At 36.7% G+C, this 27,881-nt stretch overlaps 2 protein-coding genes across 16 annotated transcripts; both read right to left on the reverse strand.

The window, feature by feature from the left end:
• Positions 1-1,362: 1,362 nt before the first annotated feature.
• LOC125672422 (myosin heavy chain, striated muscle-like) lies at positions 1,363-27,881 on the reverse strand. Of its 15 annotated transcripts, XR_008802278.1 has the most exons (41): positions 26,914-27,881; positions 25,392-25,684; positions 24,995-25,138; positions 22,859-23,015; positions 22,593-22,620; positions 21,071-21,191; positions 18,929-19,021; positions 18,302-18,365; positions 17,410-17,508; positions 17,120-17,223; positions 16,821-16,959; positions 16,539-16,657; positions 16,303-16,452; positions 16,046-16,216; positions 15,645-15,827; positions 15,325-15,451; positions 14,413-14,480; positions 14,121-14,208; positions 13,915-14,032; positions 13,098-13,355; positions 12,904-12,985; positions 12,425-12,808; positions 12,066-12,275; positions 11,827-11,972; positions 11,540-11,630; positions 8,304-8,360; positions 8,048-8,134; positions 7,792-7,958; positions 7,170-7,248; positions 5,840-6,282; positions 5,346-5,695; positions 5,002-5,242; positions 4,491-4,683; positions 4,134-4,394; positions 3,798-4,037; positions 3,458-3,658; positions 3,176-3,337; positions 2,935-3,027; positions 2,715-2,743; positions 2,297-2,316; positions 1,650-1,798 (listed from the first exon to the last, which is right to left on the reverse strand). XR_008802278.1 is itself a non-coding variant. In XM_056162141.1 (39 exons), exons 2-38 carry the CDS (start codon positions 25,593-25,595, stop codon positions 2,299-2,301), a joined length of 5,847 nt encoding a protein of 1,948 aa, XP_056018116.1. In that variant the 5' UTR covers positions 25,596-25,684; positions 26,914-27,881; the 3' UTR covers positions 1,650-1,798; positions 2,297-2,298. The 15 variants fall into 15 exon arrangements, 13 of the variants coding, with proteins under 13 accessions (XP_048764625.1, XP_048764626.1, XP_048764624.1 ...); XR_008802277.1 differs by lacking the exon at positions 2,297-2,316; XM_056162141.1 differs by lacking the exons at positions 2,715-2,743; positions 2,935-3,027.
• On the reverse strand, positions 8,340-11,357 carry LOC130054023 (uncharacterized). Its single transcript, XM_056162142.1, has one exon. The coding sequence runs from the start codon at positions 9,759-9,761 to the stop codon at positions 9,240-9,242; it is 522 nt and encodes a 173-aa protein (XP_056018117.1). The 5' UTR covers positions 9,762-11,357; the 3' UTR covers positions 8,340-9,239.

Below are 27,881 nucleotides of genomic sequence, written 5' to 3' on the forward strand. Positions count from 1 at the left end.
AGATATGGACTGTGGTGCCTTTCATTTCGAGTTCACAGGGATATATCATATCGACATATGAATGAAAATGATCATAGATAAAACGTCGTCGATATATCTAAATTTCGAGTTGAAGGCCACAGCAAGAGATTATTTCTTTTAATATAGAAGCTTTCGAATAAACTCTGCTTCATAAGAATATAAAAAACAGGTCAGCTAACAAAGGAACACAAATCGTGCCCATGTAAATTCCAACAGACTGTTGGAAGGTTTGGTCACCAAACTACGAAGATATTGTCAATGAGGAACTCCAACATATTTTTTATTTCAAATTCAGAGTACTTGTGCGTGGAATCAGAGTGGTGTTTAAGAAAGTAATTTTTGGATGACTGATCACTAGATATGAATATTTCTTTCTTTTTTCTCTCCCATTTTTGTTGACGAAGCAACTATGATGCCAAAAAGTCTAGTCTTTAAATCATCGTGAGGAATGGTCGTGTAAAGTGTTGTAAAGTCATACGTTTTGATGTTGTTAATTAAAGAAAAGTTATGCGATTTCGAATTCACTAAAAGTTCTTTAGAATATTTGATTTACACCACTTCTGGCATATGTTGTGGCACAGTACGTTTGGAGTTTCTCCTTCACAGCTGTTAATATTTAAGTTTATTGTTAATTAATTATTTCCACCAATGGTACTGTCATTTAATGTAACAAATAAACCGCACCAAACAATAGCAATAGAATTTAGTTTTAGTCAAGATGCTACTGTTACAGTGAAAAATACTGAACACGCTCTTCATCTTGTAGATAACAAGTCGTAATTTAGTTGTACTCCTAACTACCAGGAAAAAGACATTGTATTATATACGTGTAACTTGTTTGTGTTTTAGCAGTTCGCTTGCTACAAACACATTTTCTTATTTCCTTTTAAAGAGTTCCAATGTTTACAGTTTTTGACAAAGTTCGGGCATGTTTGAAAGTTTCCTCGCCGTAGAATACCTATTGATATTATTTTAGTTACCAACACGATGTACATAGAGCAATAATTTTAATCAACGTGTGAAAAGAATTCAAGCGATTACACAGTATCTCTGTACGGGACAGCTCTGGAAACAAATGCCCAGTAAACACTAATAATTTGATCAACGTGACTTGATTCAGTTTGTAATGTTGCTGTTTTTACATGCTTTACATATTTATTCACATTTTAAAGCATGCATCTCTGCTGGTGCACAGTCTGTCCCCGAGGATACTTGTCGCTCGATATATGTTCTTTCATGAATATGGGATTGATCACGGACCTTCACCTTTCATACAGCAATATTTGAAAATTGTTTGTACCGCGTATCCTTAAGTATGAAAAACAACCACAAAAGATAATAAGAAATACAATAGCTTTAATGTCTATGTCACAAAACACAACAGAAACCAAACTCTACATTTTTGTTTCATTGTGCTATTATGTCGTGTACACTCAAACCTATACAAATTATAGATGTGTACTCGGAATAAAAATAAATAAAGACTTCGAGACAAATGAACAATGTATAATAAATAAACAAAACTGCACATTCACGGATAGTCCATCCTAAAGAGTTTAGTTACGTTACCGCCCATTCTTCCCAATGACAAACTGACAATGTTTTTTTTATAATCTTATAAAAGATGGAGGCACAAATGCTAAAGCTACACATTATTGCACAATTCCGGCACATTAGTTTAATAGCTGTCATTAATATCAAAAGAGGGCGTGACAGAGCGATAAGAAGACGATGCGCGCACACGTGGTGACAGGAGATTTGGATTCGAACTTGGCCCCTGAAAAAACAAGAGAGAAAAACATGTCAGCAAAGCATGTCAATTATTTGATAGGTCAGAGAATAAAAATAGATTATAGGTGTAAACAGCAAAAAACCGTTACTTACACTTCAAGATCAACTGAAAACATGTACACAACTGTAACACTGCTACCATTCAATGGTCAACAAGCATCCTATACAATCTTTGGTCTGTTTATAATTTTTCTTACAACAGAGGAAGAATGAATAGGGGTAACATGCTCAGATGTTAACACACATTTTCGTGTCATCAAGAGTTTATTGAAAATTTATTATTTTTGAATTCCATAATGGAACAAAAAAGAAAATGTTAACTTTAGAAAATATAACAACAAACAAAAACCATGCTTGAGGCATGACCATGTTATAAGCATGAAGATGGAGTGAAGTCAATGCAAGGATCGCCATGTTGTTGTAAGGCGGAAATGAACTCATGTAGGTCAAAAACAACCAACCAATCAACAGATGGAAAACTTACGATTACTCGGACTGTCGGATCTGTGGAGGAGTAGGATGAAGTTATACGTGGTGAGGATTTTTAAAAAAAACAACTTTTGATGATATTATTGTTTCGTGCATGCCAGGAGTTTGAAGGGTTTTGCCTTACATATTACCCATTATTTTGGAAAGATGGGGAAATTTCAAATGTAGAAGTTTGCATGCTGAATTTTTTCCCATAAAATTGGTATGTATTAGACTTCAGTACAAGATAAATATTATTTTGGATCAAAGCCAAGAGCTTGGTGAAATTCTTACACCAGCATGCCCAAATCTTGATATAAAATGGGGTAATTGGATATCTGTGTATTTTGCATGCTATTTTTAGAACATCATACGGAATGATTGGTAAAAGTCGGGGGCTTGGATCACTAAAAGGTCAAACAACTATAACTTACTCTACTAGCTAAGGAATGTACTCATCATTCTCCATCACGAGAGTGTAGGATGGAAATAAAACAATTTATTAGATTGGTGTTCTGATGCTGTGATGCTCATCATGAAAAGTAGTCAAAATACTAACACTAAAACTAATCTATTTCAAATCCAATTTCAAACGACAAAACCTAGAGACAATTCCAGACACTATAACGACTCCTACACGTCTTGCATTTTTACCTTTACAAAGGGACCGATCATTTATTTAGGAGCAACAGATGATGCTGCCCTATCGGTCCTGGCTACACTAACCCCTCGGCCGACAATTGGTGTCTGGAAAACGTCGTGTAGAAAGAGGCCAACGTATTATATACAATTATTGAAGATTTGGTTAGTTATAAAACTATATGCTACATGTCCTAAGATATTCTAGAGATTTAGTTTTATAATACATTTAGATATCAGAAGTAGATGGACTTACCACTGAGGAGGTGACAGAGGTGCGGGATACGGACACAGAGCTCCTGTTCTTTGCACGGAGTTTGGATAGGGATCCTTCAGCAGTATCGGCCCTCTCCTCTGCGTCTTCCAGTTCATGCTGAACTTTGCGGTATTTAGCCAGATTAATAGCGGCAATTTCCTCCTATTCATAGTGAAAACAGAATAAGCTTATTTTAGTATTTTGTTTATAGTTTGTTTTCAAATTTCATAAAAGTAAAAAAATCCAATAGGAAATATTTAGAAAATGTGCTGGGATACGTACAGCTTCCTCGACTTGTCTCTTGTAAGTTTTGATCTTGGCCTGCAATTTGTCAATGAGTTCTTGAAGTCTTTCGTGGTTTTTGCGGTCTTCATCGGCCTGGAAGGCAAGTTCCTTCATACGACGATCAGCCTTGCGCATGTTTTTCTGTGTTTCAGCATGTCTGCGCTGTTCACTGTCGAGTTCTCCCTCAAGTTCTCTTACCTAAGATATTCATAAAGAACAATAGGTATGTATATCTATTAATTTATGAGAGATTATCTTAAAAGGGGAATATTAGTTTTACATTAGATATCTATGGCTGAATCTATGAATCACTGACTTTTTGACGAAGAACACTTACCCTCTGTTCAAGCTTAGCAATCATTTTCTTTCCTCCCTTCAGAGCCTGAGCTTCGGCTTCCTCGAGTCTGACCTGAAGTTCTTTGATTTGTCCCTCAAGTCCTTTGCGGAATTTCTCAATCTGTTGACTGTGTTCTTGCTCTGCACGGAGTTCGTCAGCAAGACGAGCGGCGTCAGCTACTGCTTTCTTGGCACGTTCATCAGCAGATTTGACTTCGTTGTTCATATCATCAAGATCGGTCTGAAAGTAATGCGGGTTTGTGTAACTTTATTCACATCTAATTCATTTAACGTGCTGTACTATAAAATACATTTACTAGGTATTGCATTGACATACCTGCATAGCTTGGATATCGCTTTCAAGCTTCCTCTTCTGTCCCTGGAAAGATGATACTTGGGCGGATAGTTCATTGACACGTTCGTTAGCTTCTGTAAGTTCGCTTTCAGCTGCTTTTCTAGCCCTCTCAGCTTGTTCAAGAGCTGTTCTAAGTTCCTCTACTTCACCTTGGAATATCATGCAGCGGCGCTCAGCCATGTTGTAGGCTTCACGGGCCTCCTCCCTTTGCCGTTGTTCCTCCTCAATTTGAGTTTGCATTTCCTGTAAGGAAATATAGTATATTTGTAATGACCTAGTTGCAGATTTAATATTCAATTACAAATTAGTTTGTGTGTTACACAGTTACAATTCATTTACTTTGCTTTGTTGTTGATATTTCTTGATGTTCTTTTCCAAGTCAGCTTTTCCCCTGTTCGCAGCATCCAGAGCAATTTCAAGTTCATTGATGTCTTGTTCCAGTTTCTTCTTGATTCTCATGTTCTCAGCTTTGCCCTTGGCCTCAGCTTCAAGACTTGCCTGCATGGAGTCCATGGCACGCTGGTGGTTGCGACTGAAAAATAAAATACAATACCGTGTAGCGGGTTTATTACGCGACTCTAAAATTTGGCGATTTGCTGGCTGAAAGGTATGCTAATAATTTAGCTAAATAAATTTTGGCGGACAGGGAAGAGTTTTCTCTCTTTCAAATACTGAAGCCGCAATTGATTGCATATTTGGCGATTGAAATTTGGGCGGAAAGCTATCTAACCGCTAGAATAAGCCAAAATTATAACCCCGCGGAAAAAACCGGCTATACGGTATTTGAAGTTTGCGCACCACTTATAATAGCTATTTTCGGCCAAACCTTTTAATCTTTAAAATGGCTCACCGAGTATTTTCAAATTCTTCTTCCTTTTCATGAAGCCTGCGGTCAATGTCAGCACGGACGGTGGAAATCTCAAGTTGAGATCTCATTACTTTAGCTTCTTCTTGTTCTAATGCAGCTTCAGCTTCTTCCAGGGCAGCTTGCAGCTCTTCTTTTTCCATTTCTAGACGGCGCTTGGCTTTCTCAACTTCGTGAACGCTTCTTCCTCCCTCAGAGAGTTGATCAGTCAGCTCGTGGATCTCATCTACACACAGAGTATGGTAAAATATTTAACTACAAGTACGTGTATATAAAATCTCATTCCAAACACCTCTTTGTGATCCTAAACGTTTTGTTTACAAACTTACCGGCAAGGTTCTTGTTCTCTCTTCTCAACTGTTCAATAGAGTCCTGACTTTCTTCGTACTGAGCCTTGACACGGAACAGTTCGGCAGAGTATCCACGGGCCTCCTTCTGAGCATTGTCCAGTTCCTGTTGGAGATCGTTGACCTTCTGTTGCCATTCCTGGATGGTCTTATCGAAAGCTCGTTGTTTCTTCTCCAGTGAGTTGGCATTAGCGTTAGATCTTTCGACGTCGATCATCAGATCCTCCATCTCGCCTTGCAGTCTGGCTTTGGCTTTTTCAAGAGCACTGACCTTGGCATTAGCAGACTCTGCATTTTGCTCGGCTTCTTGAAGTTTGGCCATGAGTTTCCTCCTGAGTAATATAAACTCAGTGTTTAAGAAATAGTCATGATTGCTTTTATACAGTAAGATAAAGCATGCAGTATTTATTGATGTAAAATGTTTTCATTATAGGTATTAGATATCACATATTATGTATCGTGTTTTAAGCACATACTTTGCCTCTTCGAGTTCTTCAGCACGAGCTGTGCCTTCCCCTTCGAACTTGGCTCGCCACTGCTGCACTTCGCTGTTGGCTTTGGACAGTTGTCGCTGAACATCAGCCTTAGATTCTTGTTCCTCCTCAAGCTGTTCACGGAGAGTGTCCATATCAGCGTTCAGATTTCTCACATCACTCTGCAGTTTCTGTCTAATTCTCGTTTCCTCCTCCAGTGAACGTCTGGCTTCCTCCAGTTGGCTTGCGAGGGCTGTTTTTTCTTTGGTGAGTGTACCAATTCGGTGTTCAGCATCCTCTAGCTGGGCATTGACGTCTGATGATTCCTGGCTCAACCTAGACTTCTGATTGTTGAGGTCATGTAACTGTCTGTTGGCTTCATCGATCTTAGCGTTGGCCTCTGATAGTTGGCTTTCAAGTTGTTTAGTAACTTTGTCAACAGAACCCTAAATACAGCAAGTTGTAGGTTTGGAATGAAATACATGGATTTAAACGAAATTGACATGAAAATGGAATACTAGTAACACAATTTATCAATAAATAACTATAATTTGTATTTGTATATCATTATGGACTCTGTGGCTGAAATATCAATGATAACACATTCACATGTATCTAAATTAAAAATACATTCAATAAATTATTTGATATATCTTTAGCTTCGTAAAATCTGAGAAAACATTAGAGAGATAATTCATTGCCCTTCGATTGAGTTGTTATTGAGTGTACACATGTGTATTTCATATCCAGTCATATAAATGCAAATTGATATAGTACAAACATGCAACATTCAAGGGTGCTCTTTTATTGGAAGTGAAGTAATCGTTAGTCAATAATCTCCAGTATACCCGTTCCTGGTCGGCTTGCTCCAGGGAAACGATAAGGTCTTCGCATTCTTCCAACAGCTCCTGTCTTTCACGTTCCACTCTGAACATGCATTATCAATGCAAGCGTTAGTAAAGGATTTAGTCAGCAAAATCAATATCCAGTATGAAAATGTCGATGGGATATTCCTCCACTCTTTTAGTATCTTTCGTTATGCAGCTTAAAGTAGCAGTATAAGTCGAGTGTGAATACCTCAATAGACTCCACATAACGCATTAGCACAGCAATGCTGAAGCAGTATATTTTAAAAAGGACATTTACTAACACTTTTTTCATCTTCTTCAAAAGAGAAAACTTTATCAAAAAGATTACAAATATCTTCACTATCCTTGAACAAAACAGATAAGTTTGGACTTATGCGCAGCTCTTTTTGCCTGTTGTTGCAATTTCTGAAACGAAGCCAAACGTTTCATCCAAACAGCAAAGCCAACTTAATTGCTCGCTGTACCTTATTTTTCATAATATTTTGAATCTGAGCCTGGAGGTCTTCAATCTCACTCTTCTGCTGATTCTTTTCTTTCTCGGCTCTACGAGGTATTAAAGGCAAAACGTACAGGAAAAAACAACAGAGTAGAAGGGGGTAGGATAAGGATATGGATGGGGCGGCCGATACAAGGAAAGGAGAGAGGAGCTACTCTATAGAATATTACTACGGTCGCTATGGATAGCATGCGCCATTGGTGACCTAACTACCTTTTGTTTTGTAACATGTTGTATTTGTGCTTGGAGATCTTCACACTCTCTGTGGAGATCCTTTTTCTCCTTTTCGAATCTGTAATGCCCCGTTTTCAGTTTATTTTAAGTAAATTGTACTTCAGATGTCTTTCTAAAGATAACGCAATGCTGCTAACAATTTTCCTATCAGCTATCGTACTGCAGTAAGACAATAATGTTACTGATACTCCATGACCTCCTAAGATTTAAAGATTATCAAAGCTTGTTAGCAGTGATCACAATCTTCAAATGATTTAGACTGCTGGGCTTAATTTCAAAGAATTAATCAACATGTTTTTGTTCATATATTTAAAGGATCATTTTCTTTCTTTTTAATACTAGAAACATTTAATCACCTTGACTTAGCTTTTTGAAGTTGGTCAATTTGGTCAGCCATTTCATTAGAAGTGTCGGATTGCTTCTTGCGAAGAGAAGAGACCTGTGCTTCATGTTGAAGAGTCTGTTCTTCTAAGTCACGGCGAAGCTTCAACAGTTCTTGTTCCCTCTTTTTGTTCAAGTCAATCTACAATAGTGCAATAAAAACCACCATTAGATATTTGAACAAACTGGAACCATGTTTTGTTTATCATAAATAAAATGTGACTTATTTACCTGAGCAGAGGTGGCACCACCAGCTTCATCCAAACGTTCGCTAAGATCTTCCAATTCTCTACTAAGTTCAGCTCGTTGTTTCTCTACCTGGAGAAAGATGCGTTTTATTCAATTAGTTATAGACCACTCGAAAATGTAAAGATCAAACTTGATTAAATCTGGTATTAGTTTCAGTAGGGAAATCTCGCTTCAGCTTACAAACATATTCCATCTACGTGAATTTTGTTGATAATAAATGGCTTCATGTTTCCCTTACCTTAGTTCTTGAAGCCCGCTCTGCTTCAAGTTCTTCTTCAAGTTCTTCAATTCTAGCCTGTAATTCGCGAACAGACATACTGAATAACAATGCTTAATCCAATTAAGAAAGAAATTTCTGAAGCACCAGAGGGAATCTCAGTTAACGAAACACAAAGTACGTAGAAAGTTTTGTGAACAAAGAGAGAAAATAAAGCGATGTAAACTCCCCAGAGATATTCTTAGACTTATTCCGCCGGATTATCAGTAGCTGATTCAAATACTTGAAGAACAGTTAGTGAGTGCATTTTCAAAGCATGAGTCATTAAGTTTGGCGAGCGCTGTTGAAGGTTTGCTTTACAAATTTGTGTATCTGACGCACATGCATGATCTGATAAGTGTTGGAGTGAATGTGAAAGATGTCAAATAGAATTTCCATCAGTCAAGATTTCCACTATTCAGCATTTCTGTGAGGCATCTACTTGCGCTGCGAATGAAGAACAGTAGTAAATGCTGACATGCAGAAGCTTCTATCTACACAGATGTTTGCCTTTTATATCAAAAATGTACTACTGACAGTAACATAACCAGTAAAGCTCTGGAATGCTACTGATCTAAAGCGTACCACTCATTTTCTAGATTGTTCTACAAGCTATTTTTGTCGTCAAACGCTTTGTACTATATGAGAAATAAGCACTACTGTATTCTATCTATTTCTAGATACTGCTCAGCATCAGTACTTTGATTATTTTTGGACATTAAAGTTTTGTTTCTAAACCCTCATTTCCCCATTTTGTTCGAAAGCGATTTTAATTACTTTATCTTTGTAAGTACACTAAAAGTATGTTTCACCAATGATATGAATTGTCTTTATTTCATAACAAATAAGTCGCCGTCATTTACCTTCAAAATGATACTACATCCCTTTCACAAGCCATAGTTAGCAGATGGTAGAAATTCATCTGCCAAGCCACAACACAAATAGCCACAACAAAAATAAGCTATGAATTTGCAGCCAGCGAGATGTTAAATCTGAATACTCTACTTCAAGCAGATTTTTAAGTCCCGGTGAGAAGATGGCCAAATCAGCGGTATCTCTAATAATTTTCTTGCTTTTAGCACTGAGACGTGGATTCACTGGTTCATATGCTCTGCTAAATAATGCTGGATGGTGAGCTATTCCTTCTAAAACCGCAGGACTTGTTCCTCGATAGTTTCGACTAAGATCACCAAGAATGTCGTCCGCCTGATATTGAACCGTCTTTTTCGAGGTTGATACCGTCTTCCTTGTAGTCGTCTTCGTCTTTACGTCGGATGCCTCCTTTATTTGAGGCTCAGCTTTTGTAGCATTTACTTTGGCTGTACTTCGAACTGAAGTGACTGTCGCTGCTACCGGGGCTGGGGTGGAAACCTCCTCCGCCTTCGACGTCACTGTTTCATTTACGTCCACACTAGCAGTCATCTTGAGGGGTTCGGCCATTGCGATGAAGTTCGAAATTAAAACTAAGTTGCAAGAAGAAACACGTGACACAAGGAAGTTAAGTCTCCACTAGTGAAAGTCAAGATGGCTGACTGAGTCCTTTGCCTCCTTCCGAAGTCGACTTCCTGTACCTGAGAACTGCAATACTGAAGCTAACAAAACTCACTGATGTTTGCGCAGACAAGGAGGCATTGGAACTGAATCACTCTCACAGCAGCCAGCCTTTAAAGGGATCATCTGTTATTGTGTCTCACTAATCAGTGTTGTTCATCATTTGGAAGTATGCCAACAACTAGAACGACTGTGATCGTGTACACAAGAATTCCCCGATCATCACCTTCACCAAAGACTTACAACGGACTGACATCCACATTGTATAAATGTCAAAGGCATTAATGTAAGATAAAGCTATGTCTATCACCAGGGGGTTCTCACAAATAACATACTATTACAACCCATTCAGCACAAGGACCTTTCTTTAGAAAAGTCGCTTTCATGTATCCATCTGATACAGACATCTAATAACTAATACATTGTGAGAGACATCACATGAAAATACAAAATGTATCTTATTACAAATTGCTGCAATATGATCAGTAGCTATCCCTATCATTACCATTTTTGCAAGCTATTATATAAGACGTAGTAATGTTTCCGCATGCCAAAAATGCTTGGAACGCTGACAATATTTGTGTTTTGCAGAGTTAACAAATATTACGCACAAGTTTTGAGAACACGATGCATAATAATATTGTTCTATGTCTGCATTTATTTCTGTTCGTAAAAAAGATGAGCTATAATTTATCTGATCCATCATTTTGAAAATGATATTCTGCTAATTTTAAAGGTCTTTCTCCTCTTTAGCTCTGATATACGGCCCCTGATGAAATAGTACAACATCAAAGTTTGAATTATACATTTTACAATGCCCCAAGATGTTCCTTCATACCTTAACTCAGAGGTTTGGCATTTTATTTTACTGAAATGTTCATCAGCATTAAGAGCTATGCCGTCTTTTGAAATCAGGTTTGTCTGTTTTTGTTAAATCTCTACTGATATTCATCGAATGACCGGTTTTTTAAGAATTTGTTTATATCGAGCACAAGGTTGTCCAGATTTTTCTTTTCTTTTAGAAGTCGTTTTTGTAATAAAGAAAATTATATCCAAAAGGCAAGACTGAACAATCTTGTGCTGGTGATAAAATTCTTAAAAATAAATACGATAAAAATCTGAAAAACTATAGGTTTTCTTTCTATCTCATTTACCTGTATTTACAGGTAGTAATTCTGTAGTTTTTAGGCTAAGGGTGATCATTTAAAACTTAGTTTTCTACCCATATTTTCCAATATCCCAGGGGATAAGGACTGTGCACTTACTGGAGATACATCAGTGTTTAATATTCACCAAAATGTATAATAGATAAATCGATTTTTCAATGAAAAGAGGGATGCTAAAACAGGACCACAATCTAAAGCTAAAGTGGGGAGGTTCTTTGGTATGTATTTGTTGTGTATGAAAACCAATAAGCAGAATGATTATAAATGTTGAGTACTTCTAGTTGCACCAGCTACTGTATTAATATCATTTAAACGTTTCTAAACACCCCCTCCCCGAAGATATTGAACAGTGATCAATATCACAAATTCCATATTGAATTTGTAATCTACTAAAACATATATCAAAAATTTGGATTGTGACATTACTTGACAGTCAACTTGAAATTAAACTCTTTTCCCTTGAAACAGTTACTAGCAATATTTTCTAGATTTTCACCTTACCTGTAGTTCTTTGATTTTTCTTTGCAGAGAAGCTACAAGTCCTCCCTCATCTTCAAGACGAGCATTGATGTTAGCAAGTTCGGCATCTTTCCTGAAGTAACGAAATATTGGTACGTGCTTAATGCTCTAAATAAAATGTGGCTTCTTAACAGACATACCGGTATGTATAAATGTTTCGACAACTATCAAGTCAAAGATAATCATACATACGATCTTTACAAATTATTTCATTCTTTAGCTAAACTAATTATTACGTTTCCCACAATTCATTTACATAAACTAATTACTTTCTATTGGCCTCTTCCAATTCTCGTTTGATGCGTTCGAGATCCTCGACAGAGCCTTGGGTAGATTTCAAGTCTTGCTCAAGTTTTCTCTTGGCTTTCTCAACGTCACCTCTAACCTTCTTCTCTCTTTCAAGATTGTCCTCCAGCTAATAAAAAAGCAACAAAATGTCGACTTCCGTTAACAACAATGTTTTCGTTGATTTCCCTGAAGTTAATTTTTGTACAATACAAAAACCAACCTCATCAAGAGTGGATTCCAATTTCTGTTTCAGTTTATTGAGATGATTGACTTTATCCTCCTCAGCCTGCAGTTTCTCGTTCAGTTGTTTGGAGCTCTCATCCATGCCTTTCTTGTCTCTGTTCAGACGAGCTATCATTTCATCCTGTGATGCCATTTCGTCCTGCAGAGTCTTGATTTGATTGTCTCGTGTTGATTTTTCTTGTTCAGCCTGAAATAAGCCATTACCTTTGAATCATTGAATTTTTTATCGAGTAAGGATAAGGGATATAAAATAATCGGCCGCTTAACATTCAAATCGACTAATATACCCATCCGTGTGATTTCTAATCAAGTCCTATTACTAGTAAACCATCTTACCTTAGCCAAAGAGTTTTCTAAATCCTCTATGTCCTTCTTCAATTCATCATTCTCTCCCTCCATTTTCTTTTTCAAACCTTCCAAATCTGCGGCTGCATCTTCTTCATCAAGAAGCCTCTCCTCCATATCTTTCAGTTGACCTTCTAGGTCACCCTTCTGGTTCACTAGTTTCTCAATTCTGTCTTCAGCATCAACAAGAGAATCTTGTTCAGTTTGTAGCTGAAGATAAATGTCATTTTTCTGTTCCAAAAGGGTAACATTTTGTTCCTCCAACTCTTTCTTAATACGGTTGACCTTTTCAAGTTCCTCTTTCATTTTTTCCATTTCCTCAAGCTTCTTTTTCATTTCCTCCTCAGCACGAGCAATGTTCAAGAGAGGTTTGACCTATAATACAGTATTATTGTATGTCATTTGAAGAAACGCATATAGCACTACAAAACAACTTTCAATGCTAAAATGACCGTATGATAAAAACTTACTTTGCAGTACAATCTCCACCACTGCCAGTTGCGGAGCATCAACCATTTTCTAATGTTCCTCTGAATGAGAGAAAGTCCCACTCTGGAAGAAAATAACATTGCTAATATATAACTGATTTACTTTATTTTGTAAAAGCATTTTAGAATTTGCAGTCAAATGTTTAAGTGTTGTTAGTCATTTATTATTTCGATACCTCTGATCCTGGAGCTTCTTGTACTGTTTGCGGACCAGATATCCACGAATATGGGCTTGGAACATGGAAATAATCTTTCCAAGACGCTCATCTCTCATCTCTTCCAGCATTCCGAGTACACCGGCCTTAAAGAAGACCTTAGTGTTACCCAGTCTGTACTCTGCGGGGTCTAATTGGAGAGCCAAAAGAATCTTCTCGGTGACAACTTTTCCATCAGCGAATCCTTGAGGGATAGCGTTGGGGGCCAAAATAGAGTATCTACAAAATTTAAATTTTAGATTTTACCCTAGTTATAAAATATATTGGTTACCTGATTCATAGAGCAGGTTGTGGCAGATTAGTGACTTGGGTACTCGCTTCATAATCGGAGGGTCCCGGGTTCAATTGTCGGTCCCAGCAGGCGTTTCAAACTGGAGATGTTAGCAGATAATGACTGTTCCTTCGACAAACGCTTGACATCAGAGGTGAAATTTACGGGTCTTTCTTATATGACATTAGGCCGGAGATAGTGTCACGAGAAGAGTTGGAATGGAACCCTCAATATTACAACCATGAGGGGCATGCATATGTCAAAAGTTGTGGTACTTCATTCACAACTAACCAAGTCACTATGAGTGATTTACTAAGTAATATAATGTAAAAACAATCGTTTACAAGTCTTGCAGAAGAGCAAAGCCATATCTGAGTACCATCAATGAATCCTAAAGGGATGGCGTGGTTTCTTATGTAATCGTATTTGAAAATGACAAGACTGTTTCAAGTTATCGTATGGTTCATTTTCGAATATGAGCATAAGCACTTCTCATAAACTGCTTACCTTTGTTTGAACTCAGAGTAAATGACTCTGCTTGGGAATCCCTTCCTACAAATTCGGATACCTTCCAGCACACCATTACATTGGAGTTGGTTCAAAACCAATGCAGCATCAATTACACCTGGATAAAGAAAGATGTTTAGGAACTTTTTTTTCAAATGATTAATCATATTCAGAATTTGACAAACGGGTTAGAGCTGTGAATTTACCAGGTTGTTTGAATTCGTTGGGGATGATACAGCGAACGAAGTGAGGATGTGTACTGTATAAGTTTTTCATCAGTTTGTTCAGAGATTCCTGAAGTGAGATACAATGAAAAAGTGAAGATAACGAACAGTGATCAATCTAAAAAATCCCATAAAAATGCAAATTTGAAAGTAGGGCAAATAGAACCCCAAGAAACACCAGAAGTGTGATCAGGTGCGAGGAAGAGTAAGCATTATCATTATGCTTTGAAACATAATATTTCATTATAAAAACTTTACGCATAAAGAATCTTACCCTGTGAAGAGCTGAGATGGTTTGGAAGGAAGCAGATTTCTTCTTTTTCTTGGTTCCTGCAGCCTCAGCTGTCGAAGAAATGCAAAATCAAAAATAGGACCTAATACTTTGTCAATTCCGAACTAATGTTTGAAAGGAAAATCCAATCTCATCTACGCCACTACTTTATACTACATGTATTTACTGGACAAAATGGAAAAAGATTCTACTTCACAAAACATGTAAACACACAATACGAAAACTAGTCGCGGAAATAGGACAGAAAAATCGTCAAATCTGTATAAAACAACACAAAACAAACGATTACTACACCCATAGAGAATGACATAAGTAATCACAATACACTGTGCCGCAAAAACCAATTGAACAACACACATGTACTATGGCATCACAATATTTAATATTTCTTAGCTAAAGAACTATGTTATCTAATTTTAATTTTAATCTTGAATGCGTTCAAATTTTTTCATTTATTCAAAGACACTATTATAGAAATGTATTCTGACATACACATACAATTCTAAATACACATGGCCAACTCATTTCAAGTTTACTCATAAAAATAAGCTACATATATTCTAAATATACATATGATAAGCATTTAAAACAGCATGTGAACATTGATTTCGATAATATCATTGTTCTAGGTATACCATGATTACTTACATTTGGATCTACCATCCTCTGTAAGTTATATCAAATAATATTTTTTAAAACTATCAGACTAAAAAAAGCGACATTTGACAAAGTGATGTTAATGGTAGGACTATATATGGAACTATAATTTAAAAGAATGACATTTGATCAGTAAATATATTAGTACATTACACTATATGAGTAAAGGCCAAAATTATAAATGCTTAAAAAGAGATTAAATCATATCTATCTTCATTCTAATTCTTATTACGTTACCTGGGTCCACATGAGTAGCGAACAGAGTCTGGACCAGATGTTCCTTGGAGTGGCTGAGCAGCTCTACAACAGTTTCGTTGATGGGATCCTTGTTCTTTTCCAGCCAACCGGATATGTTGTATGGTACCTGTTAATGAATGAAAGGTGAAGATAACGAACAGTGATCAATCTCATAACTCCTATAAGCAATACAAAATACAAATCGTACAAGTGAGGGTAAGAGTGTGACAGTAATAAACAATATTGTGTTGTGTATTGCATGCTTTGCCTCAGGACATTTTAAAGGATATACATCCCCATGGTTCCACTTTTATACTTACACTTCCAGCGTAGTGATGAAGTTCAAAGTGAGGAGATGGAAGCCCAGGTTTAGATGGTTTTCCAGGCTTTCCAAAGTTGGGAGATTTCCCCATGTGGTTGGCATACAACTTCTCCTTGAAGGTGTTGTCATTGGCTTTTGGGAACATGCATTCTTCCTCCAGAATAGACAAAATACCCATAGGCTGTAAATGCAAAATATTAGGCCCGTCAACATTTCATTTCACTAGTACTGACCATCGATATAAACTTTGATAAAATATATTAATCATATGTGATCCAGATAACCAAAGTTTCTTCAACTATTCATAATACATATATGTATTGTGCATTAGGGTATAATATTGAATATTGAGTCTTTTGACATTTAATTTCCTTGTTAAGCGTACGTGAATTATCGCACCTTTTCAATAAGATCAATGCAAGCTTGCAAATCCATTCCAAAGTCAATGAATTCCCACTGAATACCCTCCTTCTTGTATTCCTCTTGTTCCAGGATGAACATATGGTGGTTGAAGAATTGTTGAAGCCTTTCGTTGGTGTAGTTGATACACAGCTGTTCAAAGCTGTTAAACTGCCAAATTGAAATAATCCAAAATATATACGTCCATCAAACATTTTTGCTTTGTAAGTTATCATTTTAATTCACTCTAAACTTACGTCGAAGATTTCGAAACCAGCGATATCCAAGACACCGATGTAGTAATTTCTCTTGGCCTTGGTGTCAAGGGTCTTGTTGACGCGCATAACAAGCCATTTGAACATACGATCGTAAATGGATTTGGCCAGGGCACCAACAGAGTATACAACCTATCAAAAGAAGAATAGTTCAACAATCCGTGTAGGGATATATAAACTTTGATATATGTATGATCACTATTAAATGTAATACTTACCTGATCCTTGTTTCTACCCTGGGTGACGACTTCAGTTCCAACCTTAATCTTGGGTTTCAGGAGAGCTTTCAATAAATCTCCAGCATTCACACCCAGTAGGAAAGCTACTCTTTCAGCCTCTGCAGATATAATTCTTCTTTGTTACGGGTTATACTGAATAATGATACATTCAGTATAACCCGTCATTTTATGGAAAGTTATAAAATGTACAGAGATGTGAAAATATTTCTGTTTTAGGATCTAGATACATTTTCTTTCAATAAAAGTGAACTTTAAACCTACCAGCAGTGCCATCAGCTTCTGCTTGCTCTTCACGAGGTCTCTGTTTGAATTTCATCTCTCCCATGTGGAGGATGGCACCAGTACATTTGTACATACTATTCTTCTCATCTTGTGTGAAACCAAGAACGTCAAAGGCTTCCTACAAAATAACACACAGAAGGATGATGTGACAGAGAACACAATTTCTGCAAGCCTTTCTTGGTTTTTAACTCAACTTGACTCTCTCCAAAATGATTATTTCAATTATTTGTGCTTCATTTTGCTATTCCTCTTGACGCTTAGTAATGTTTAATACATACGTCAGTGATCCTCATTTCCTCAATGTCATCGATTCCCTCGACAGTGAGAGCTCCTTGGTTGATGAAAGAGAACAGAGCTGGATCGCAGTCGCACAACAGTCTCTCTGCAAATGAATAAGTGATTTTTACCATTACATGTACATATGCAATTCTCTCAGCATCCTTGCTACACAGTTAAATGTCCATCATCACTTTAGTTTTCAATTATTGAACTGTGCTTAAAATTGTGCAAAGAATATAACGGTTACAAGTCCCTGGAGTTGAGGGAGTAGGTACATCTTAAAACGGACCTTTAATATCCTTCAGTCCCCCGGACAACAGCTGGTAGAAGATGTGGTAATCTCTCTCTGCTGGTTGTTGGAATGTCACACGAGATTTCTCGAGCAGGTCTGGAAACGGTATGAAAATTGTTTTATGAAATATTCACACTATATGCCGGAGTTACGTCTATAAAATACTTGAAGATGAAAGTTTGTAAAATAAGTCATCGTACATGTGTGATTTATTTCCTTTTCAAATTACTACTGTAATAACATTTAAATGCAGTAATGTGTTAAAGTGAGGTTAAAACCGAACGCGAGGAGGCCAGGGCTACTGAATGACCTACCTTTAGCAATGTAGAGGAACACGGATAAAAGGAAGACATTATTTGGTTTTCTTGGTATGGTTGCATGCAGTTTTAGAGGACAAACATTTTGTAGGGGAATAAATTGGTTCAAAAATCAGTCTTGATTCAAGAGCGGAATGAATGATTTTAACTAGGATTTCAGAAAAAGAAGAGCAAACAAGAAACAACGTTTACGTAAATGCCAGGAATGGAATGGAAGTATCTTTGTTACAGGGTGATTTTCAAACTATGACTTTTTCTAATTGAGAAAATATTTAGACACATTAATAGGCAAGGTAAAAAGGAGGAATGTTGAAATGGCTGTATGATGATTAACAGATCATTTTAACAAAGGCTTAGGTGTGAATGGTTGTGCAAGGGGAGGGAGAAAACAGTAACCATTTTTCTATGTGGTGTCAGAACCATAGGACTGAAGGTCGCTGAAAATATAATTCACGTTAAAGTGACATAAGTTAAATTGCCTTTATATCATATCAATGTGATGCTAGATAAACTACAATCCTCTAAAATCTTCTCAGAAAACAAAATAAGCATATATGTGTACATAAACTTACAAGTTTCAATATCTGCTCCAGCGATTTTTCCGGTAGGTCCAAAGTGAATTCTAATAAATTTTCCCTGTAATAACGTGAGGAGAATTCAGCAAAACATCATGGAAAGAATGTGTTATTCTTGCATTAATCTTTTCAATTTGTGAAAAATTCCAATTATCTAAATTGTAATTGATGCAAATATCATTTTTATTCATAAAAAACATCGGTCGATTATCAACAAGATTCTGAAGGTAGGTGGTCTAGGAGAGGTATAGAAGAAAAGATGATGTATGGATAGGAGGAAAATTTCAATGAATGTTGGGACTAAACTATTAGGTGTTTGTAAAGATATACATGTTAATATCTGGTGGTAAAGTCACACTGTTAAATAAGAAATTGAATTTTAAATTTCAGACAGGAATCAATCATGGGTTCATGCTTGCAGATATTTGGGAAATTAACACGAGGTAAGTTCATACATCCCTTCTTCTGCTGAAAACACAATTTCTGTGGAAATTTTAAGGTCGTATGAGGTGTTATATATATATATATATATATATATATATATTATATATATATATATATATATATATATATATATATATAATTTTTCATAATTTTTTAGTTTATCCAGAGGTTGTTACTTACGAAGCGAGAGGAATTGTTGTTTCGAACTGTCTTGGCGTTACCAAAAGCTTCTAATACAGGGTTAGCCTGAATGATCTGGTCTTCCAGATTTCCCTGCGTACCGGGGATATAAAAGGAAGGTTATCACACACTGTTAACGGCTAATTAACTCATAGGTGGTTATTGGATGGTTAGTTATCTTCCATAGTTTACACACTCCTTACTGTAGAGTATACAATTTTGTAAAGAGGGACCACCACTTTATGTTACATGAAAAAACGAATCTTGTTTTATTCCGATTCTAACAAAGACATATTTAAACAATGCATCAGAACTGAATAAAAGAGCGAATAGTTGTGGAAGATAACTAATCATGTAGGGAAATAAAACAAATAAAACACTGGATCGGATTTGGTGAAGTTCTGCATCCGGTATGGAGGTCAGAAACTGAAATAAAACACGCGCAGGCAGTGCATGGTGGGAAGGGTCCAACCAGGGAGGGGAGAAATCATTTTTTTTTTACTTACGAATCGGGAGGAATTGTTGTTTCTCGTAGTTTTGGCGTTACCATAGGCCTCGAGTACAGGGTTAGCCTGTACAATCTGGTCCTCAAGTGTGGTGGACTGTATTCAGAAGGGATAAGGTAAAGGAAATGTGGAGGGGTAGCAGGGAGGAAGGGGGAAGAGAAAAAAACAATGCATTATATATTTGTTCATATCAATAACAAGTCTTAAACATACTTCAAATCAAATTAACATCATCTTAAATTCTTGAACGCTGGCAGCATATTATGCAACTGTCAACCTAAGAATCATGTAATATTGATTCTTGAAAGAGCCTATAGATAAGTGTATATGATGTTTTACAGTTCTATGGAAAATCTTAATGTTTTGGTTTTTATTCTGCTTACCAAACGAGCTTTTTCAATTTCTTATGTTTTCTATACTTGTATGCATTACTTTTGAAAACACTGCTCAAATGTAATAAAACAGTAAAATTTTGGAAGAATTTTGCATGCGACAGTTGGATTTGTAATATTTGAACACTTGCTAGCAAAATACAAAAAAGATGTTAACTATAGCCTCTCTATCAATGAATCAGCCTCTACATGATTCTTACATGGGCTGCTTCTTAAATCTAAAATCTAGGTAAATTAGGAAATATTCAATATCATGTGAGTGGGTTAATGGGTTACGTTCAAAAGTTAGTGACGATTCCGGTGTAAAGGGTGGGTGTCAAAACGAACAGCAAACTGGAGTGACGCCGTGTGTCGCCCCGTGCTTTCGTGATTACATGATGTCACAGGAGACTTGCCAAAATATGGATGTGGCACACCATGCAATGAAACTTCCTACTTAGTGTCATTTCTGACGTCATAAAGTATGTACAGTATACAGAGGACGAAATTGTCAAACACGAAAGGGTGAACAATGTGAGAGAAAACTGCAAGGTGACCTTCAGACGGCTGAAGTAGAACTAACTATTAAACTAATGTCATTCTTCTGAACTGTAGTTAACAGATTTTTCAAAGGACGTTCAAAACTTGTTTTAAAATGTTTAGGTTTGTACGTCCTTCTGAAATATCTCATTTGGGATCAAAACTCATGCAATTAGGCTGTGGTCAGGAATTGTTTAGGGGGGCAAGTCTCCACTTTTGTTCAACAGAAATAGTATCAATTTTCCATTACAACTAGTAATATTCTTCAATTCATGACTTATAAATTGTGACATCATGCTCTCATCGAAAGAGGCGGCTCCCGTACAACCTTCTTCGAGTCTTTTTTCTCCTCGTCATCGCCCTTCTTTTGTAAACTTGCAGCGACGTGGGCAAAATACTGGATGACCTTTTTGGTATTTTCAGTTTTACCGGCACCAGATTCTCCTCTGTATCAAAATATTCAATAAAATCTATTGATTTTTAAACATAACATATAAAGCTAGTTGTGGAGGAAAAGCATCACTGAACTCCTTCGGAGATCGTTGCCTTCCACCACAACTGATGTGAAGAAACCGGAATCATCGAGTTTTCAAAGGGTTTGCAATACTTCCACGTGGACTGTTCAAATGAGGTAAAATTTGACGCAGAAATGCGAGTATCATGTGATTCCTTTGAAAACACTCGTGGACTCGATTCCTCACAATGCATTATATATGGAAACTTACAACATACGGACCACCATCGTGTCCCCGCTTTTGAGATTCACGGTAGATATTAGCTGCCACTCGAGCAAAATACTGAATGACTTTCTTGGTACTTTCTGTCTTCCCAGCTCCCGACTCACCTCTATGTTCAGAAATAAACAATCAGCGCAGTACGTTTGCTATATGGATGTGAAAGATTAGCCATTGTGCTATTTTAAGGGTGTGAATTTGATTATTGAGATTATCTATACATAAATGTATATGTTTGATCTGTAATCCAAACAATAATCATGTATTTTATTATAGACATTGGTTTTAATTAACTTAGCATAGAAATGGTGCTTTTTTATTTGTTACTTTTCCACATGTGATTAGCTTATTTGTCCTGAAGAAGAGACGGTTGTCCCGAAAACCTGATAATTTTCACCGTTTGTGTGGTTGGGTCCTTCCATTGCTTTATATAATTTCTCTCTTGATCCTGCATGTACTTGGTTGACACCTTTTTGGGTATAAGATTGATTGATTGATTGTATCTTGTTTAACGTCTCTCTCGATAATATTTCACTCATATGGAGACGTCACCAAGACTGGTGAAGTGCTTCAAATTTAATCCTTTGCTCGGCGCTTATGGCTATTGAGTAGTGAGGGTTCTTTAGCGTGTCACGTCTACTGTGACACGTCCAGGACATCCGTTTTTAAGGTCATCTCCGAGGACCCGTGACATTCACACCTGATGCTGAGCGTTTGGCGATGGAACTGTCACTACCTGTTTTAACGACTTAGGTCTGTCAGCCGGGATTTGAACCCCGGCCTTCCGCATGCGGGGCGAACGCTTTACGTCTAGGCCACCGCGGCGGTCTGGGGTATAAAGGTGTTGTTGGTTCTATATATATACGTATATATATTCACCCAAAAATAAACGGATTCGGTTGAGCATGCACGAAGATGTTGAAATTACATAATACAAATGTTTATAAGTGACCGCTTTAAAAATGTTTCAGAATTGTAAAATATAGGATACCTTTCTAAAATCACAGAATACATGTGATGGTATGTAAAAAATAAAATAAATTTTAGCACGTTTGTTGTATTAAATCTTTCTAGGTTACGTTTTATTTTATATCTATATCGTACATGTAATTCATGTAGTATATGGTTAAACATGATTTCATTCACATACTCGTGTAACACACGGGAACTGCTTGTGTACACAGATATACTGAAATTCGATTAATTTCAAATAAATCAAATAAGTCCCTTGAATTTCAATAAATAAACAAATACATTTGGAATCGTAGAATATTTTCTCGAGCAGGTTTCGTTGATCTCCTTGCCATCTTTAATAAATGTTTTTAACATTTTTGTCTTATTTTGTGTAATCCGAACATCTTATTTTCGGTTGAGTTATCAATAATGCTTGGTGTGTTATTTTTTTTCTACAAAGAGCGACTGCATGATGACGCCCTGCTCCCGTCGTGTAAAGTGATAAAGATTCGTGTATAATGTTGTGAGTATGATTTAGGTTACTAGATCGCATACTTACGTGATAAGCATGGATTGATTTTCACGATCTGAAAACGAAAAAAAAAACCACACCATTAAATATGAAATATATATCTTGTTAGTTTGTGGATTGCAAATGGATTGGATATATCATGGTCTTTATGGTGAAATGATATTGATCGACACGTCCGTCCCCTTAAGGGACAATAGGTATTTCTGTACATGAAACTCAAAATTGTACAATTGCATAGGTAACTCGTTGTTCGCATGTTATGTGTGAATAGAATTGTACGAGTTATGTTTTACCTTGTACCATGAACTGGTAAGCATTGTCTGCGATGGAGAACAAGTGGGGAGGCATCTCCATTCTCCTTTTTCCTCTGTACTTAGCGATGATGCCCTCTGTGTAGATTGGTAGACGACGGTAGGGATTGATAGCCACACAAAACAGCCCAGAGTATGTCTGTACAAAATAGAGACAAAACAGTCCAGAATATGTCTGTACAAAATAGAGACAAAACAGCCCAGAGTTTGTCTGTACAAAATATAGACAAAAAAGCCCAGAGTATATCTGTACAAAAATTGGACATGTATATTAATAGACATTAAAACATATACATTGGATATATATAACTATAGATACTTTTTATATATTATTTCTTATTTTAATCCAATGAGAGAGAGAGAGAGAGAGAGAGAGAGAGAGAGAGATGATATCATATCGGCAAAATGACGGTTCAGAGTAGATGTGCATAAAGACGAAAATCGTTCAAATTAGACTTGTACGTGTTCAGACAAAACATGCCATTGTATTTCTGTACAGATAGTCATACAGACAGATCTACGATGCAGATGATACAGTGAAGAAATTAGAACCTCAATTCAAAGTTTGATTCAGATCATTTTAAGACTACACTATAATCATTATCATATTCTTGATTAGTGTAAGATGAAATAAGTGTAGATATGTATACATGTACTTGTCTTTGATCTGTAAATTTTTAATATATATCCTTCTAATGCATATTGAAAGATGATATTGTCTCTAAGTTGAAAGAATGTAAAATTGTGTTTACATTTGAACATGACGCATATTTCCGCGCAGTCCCTCACCCTGAAGGCATGGCGTACGACTTTGAGAGAAAATGAATACAAGCATGTACAAGAATTGGGCAAACCGACAAATGCGAAACCAAGCTGCAAAAAACAAAAACCAGGAAATCAAAGCAGCATTGTCTTAAAGGATCAAAAAATGTCAGGAGCAAATCTCTGAAAATGAATATCTTTTTCGCCCAACGCATTCCGTTGCATTGGTAAGTATATATCATATCAACAGTAAGTAGCTGCCAAACAGCTAAGCACGCCGCGGTTGTATATATGCAAAGTTAGGGAGAGTCAGGTTACCGACTTGGGAGCTATTTATAGCTCTCTTTCCCATACCAAATAAGTATTTGCCTTAGGTGAGCGAACACATCAATGCTAGGTGTGTTATCTGCTCTTCAACATTGCAAATGTTTAGAGTGGGAAGATGCAACTTGCAAAAAAAAGTAATCTGATATCGCGATGAAACGATAATTTTCCGCAGACTTGAGTGCTTCTGAACTCTAAGGCTTATAAATTCCATTGCATTCTTTGGCTCGCTTGTGTAATGTAAATATTGATAATTAAACTTTAAACATAGGGTGCGTACCATACTTTGCAGTTTGATCTACATATTTCATCTTCGTCGATGCGTTGTGTGTCGTTTTAAACTGTGTCTAAAGCTCTCTATCTACCAAATAATAGTTTTCGTAAATAAATAATCTAGGATTTCCATGCTTTTATTTTTCGTTAGACAAATTAACTGTTACTGTACGTACAATTCATTGCCATGTTATTGGTGAGGTTACCATGAGAACAGGTATTCGTAATTTCCGGTTTTTAAGCCATCTCTCAAGTCGCCAGATAACATTACAGATTGTAGATTAAACGATATTATCTGTTTAATTTACTTGTATAGTACATCGTTTGAAATCTTCCATACTTAACTAAAATATTTTCGAAGCTTATTTGAGCATCTCGGCTGCTTTCAAATCTTCGTCTGATTAATGTATCTTGTATGTTTAGTCAAACAATATTGCGTTAGAGAACAGGAGGCATGGAATAAGACCCTAGAGTTGCTTCGTGTACACCAGGAGGATAGGGGGATAGTTCACGGACGGTGCTCATCCAAAGCTGGATTTTTAACGAATTGAAAGGTCCCAACACCTTACAACATTGGTAACAATTACACGTGCTTAAAGAACAATTACACGTACACGTGCATAGAGAACAAGCTAATCATCAATCGGCTTTGCATATGTTTCTATGTTTTGCAAGTCCATATGAATTTGGAGAAAATATGATTGATTTTGTGCACTTTGTTTTAGATATGATAAAATAATGATATCCAAGCTTGCTTACGTAGATCATTCCCATGTAGTATCGGGATCTCAAGTTATGCAAAACAGAGGCCTCGTTCAGATAGGTCATGTTGGCCATGTCTTCAATCTTCTCAAACTTGGGTGGATTCATTTGTTGGATATCATCCTTCTTTACTGTACGATTCTGTTAAGACAATTTAAAATTGTTGAAACATCGATCATTTATTGGTACTTTTTGACATTTTAAGGCAATACTTGTCAATTCCAAATTAAGTATATTTGTCATCAAATATTCATATTGTTGCATGTGTTATATAGATATATAGAAATTCAAGGGAACGTTTTAAAATAACATACATATACATTGCTACATGTACATGCAAACAATATAGAGGGACAGATAGGCGTCCACTGCCACACCCTTTAGCCACGCCTACCTCCTGCTTTTCAATAGTCTTGACTGTGATTTCTTCTCCCTTGGAGGACTGAATCTCAGCACCAACAAATCCTTCTTTCTCATCAGGGACCCAGCACATTTTCTTGCCATCAAAGGGCTGAGTCTGTTCCCTCAGCATCTTCTTTCTGTCCACAGCCAGATATTGAAAGTCTGGATCGGAAGGATCGAAAGCTCCGGATGCCATGATTGCTGTTTCGTCGAATTTAACACGAAATCAAGGAGAAATGTACTAGACCTGACACGCAACAACAAGGCCAACAGCGAACAGACAGCCTACAACGAGAAAAAGCATAACTTTACACGTTTGGATCCTATGCATTACTCTGAATCGTCCACTGAGACTATACGATAGTTTAATACCACCGAGACACAGCTAGGAAAAGGGGAATATAGCTGTATAAGCTTGCCTCAATAGTGGATTGAACTTCAAAAACTGCAGCTTGCATACTAGGGTGTCAAAGATGTTTGATTTGTGTTTTATGAATCACATCGAAGTAAAATGCACAAGAGAACATATATGTGCACTTACCGAAGGAAATAAATAAACTATTCTATTTTCTTATGAGAACGACACATATATTCTAAATTCAACGATGTTCCAAGGTGCTGTTAATCCACTTAATCGATATTAGCATGTCAAGAAGTGCTGGTTGGTAACAAATTACCACATAGGTGTAGAACCATGTTATCTGATAAATGAATGCATGTCAATCACCTGTCTCATCGATAATAAACATATATTACATATCTAAAATGGGTGAGGATGTATCTCCGTGTATTAATCATATCAATGTGTCAAAACTCTCTGGTGTATTTTACTTCAAATGATAACTCCCACTTTTACATTTTGACCTTCTTCAAGGTGATAAAAAGAGAATAAAAATTGTTCTCTAACAACAAACTAGAACCTGTTCCTGGAAATCGGGCTCTCAGAAATTATCTAAATATACCGACTCGCTGGCAGCAATCACTGCCTAGGGTGTTTTGATCGGATTTGAGATGAAGCAAATGTTTCAGATGTTCAAGTTTGCTTGCGTCTTTTGGGGGAAAATTATTTTGCAGATGTTTCCTGGCTGTGGGAGATAACGGCAGACATGTAATGTTAGTGAAGAAAAATCCAACAGAATTCTTCGGTGTCTTAACAATTCAAAGGCAAGTGTGTCCAACTACACAAGGTACATGTAGACATGTGCCAAACAAACTTTAATGAAATGAGTCCGTGTAAATCATTTCAACAATTTTTCAGATACTACTAGATCAGTTCACGGTGAATATTTAATTACCCAATCAAAGTCCGCTAATATTAAATCTCACACTTCAAAGAACGTCAAGATGAGTAAGAAGAACATCAGGATGTACATATTTCCACAAAAAAAAAAATTTATAAGAATTTCCGATTTTGTCATATTGTCAAACAAATGAACACGTACATACGTGCATAATTAATTAGTCATAAAGGTGAAAGAAAAGTCAAATATAAAAGAAATCACACACATACTTACAGTAAGTGATGAGGCTGTTCTGATAAGATGTTCAGCTTCCGTACAGATTTATAATCACTGTAGCAGTCGACAATTTTTAGCCAAATTGATGTGTATTGGAGGAAAGTTTTACTAAAGTTTCCAAACAGCCAATCAAACTCTGCGTTATAAAAGAATCGGGAAAGGCCTAAAAAAGCTGCGGCGAAAGGAATCCAAGATGGGTAAGCGCCCCGTGGTGATAAAACGCGACAGATAGTGTGGCGTTGGATAGGCTTGTTATTTGCCTCCGGAACTTACGGATTCTGACAGCTTGTGCTTTGATTGTATTTAGATAATATCAAACACTGTTAGTACCTAATGTCGTGACTCCACACGGAATAAAGGGCTTGACTAGGGCTGTCTCCTGGAAGAGCCAATTTGATGCACAGATCATGCATTTTATCACGCTTTCTTTCTTATCAATCTCTGGTAAATTTTCAAAGGGTTTCAAGAGGTGAACTTAGCATAAAGGAATGATTTCGTACTAGCTTTCTTTTTATTCGAATTTTTGCAATCAGTAAACTTTTTGCAAAATTTGTTTCAAAGGTTTCCGTGTTGTAATATAAAACGTACTTTCAAATAGTGATAAATGACTGTTCACTTTACATCCCTCGCCTTTAATTGTGGCTGGGATATTCAGTTTTTATCACTTCACTATTGCAAGTAATAATCCTTTGCACTTATCATCAACCTTTCGTTTTTGCTGCCAAAGTGCCAACTCTGTTCGGGCAAGCTTTAAAATTAATTGCACTGGATTCTTAAATCCAGTGGAAACAAAATTTTCATCGTCACCTTTGCATGTTATTAGGCAAAATGAAACGTGATAAACTAAAGGAATCCATCCCATCCGCTGGTTAACTCGGTGTTAGCTTAGAAGTTTGAAGTGCATAGTGTAAATACACTGACTACGGTTTATATCACGTGGCACCACATTCGCGTGCCATGTTATT

This window comes from Ostrea edulis, chromosome 4, assembly GCF_947568905.1.
Source record: "Ostrea edulis chromosome 4, xbOstEdul1.1, whole genome shotgun sequence".
Taxonomy (NCBI): domain Eukaryota; kingdom Metazoa; phylum Mollusca; class Bivalvia; order Ostreida; family Ostreidae; genus Ostrea; species Ostrea edulis.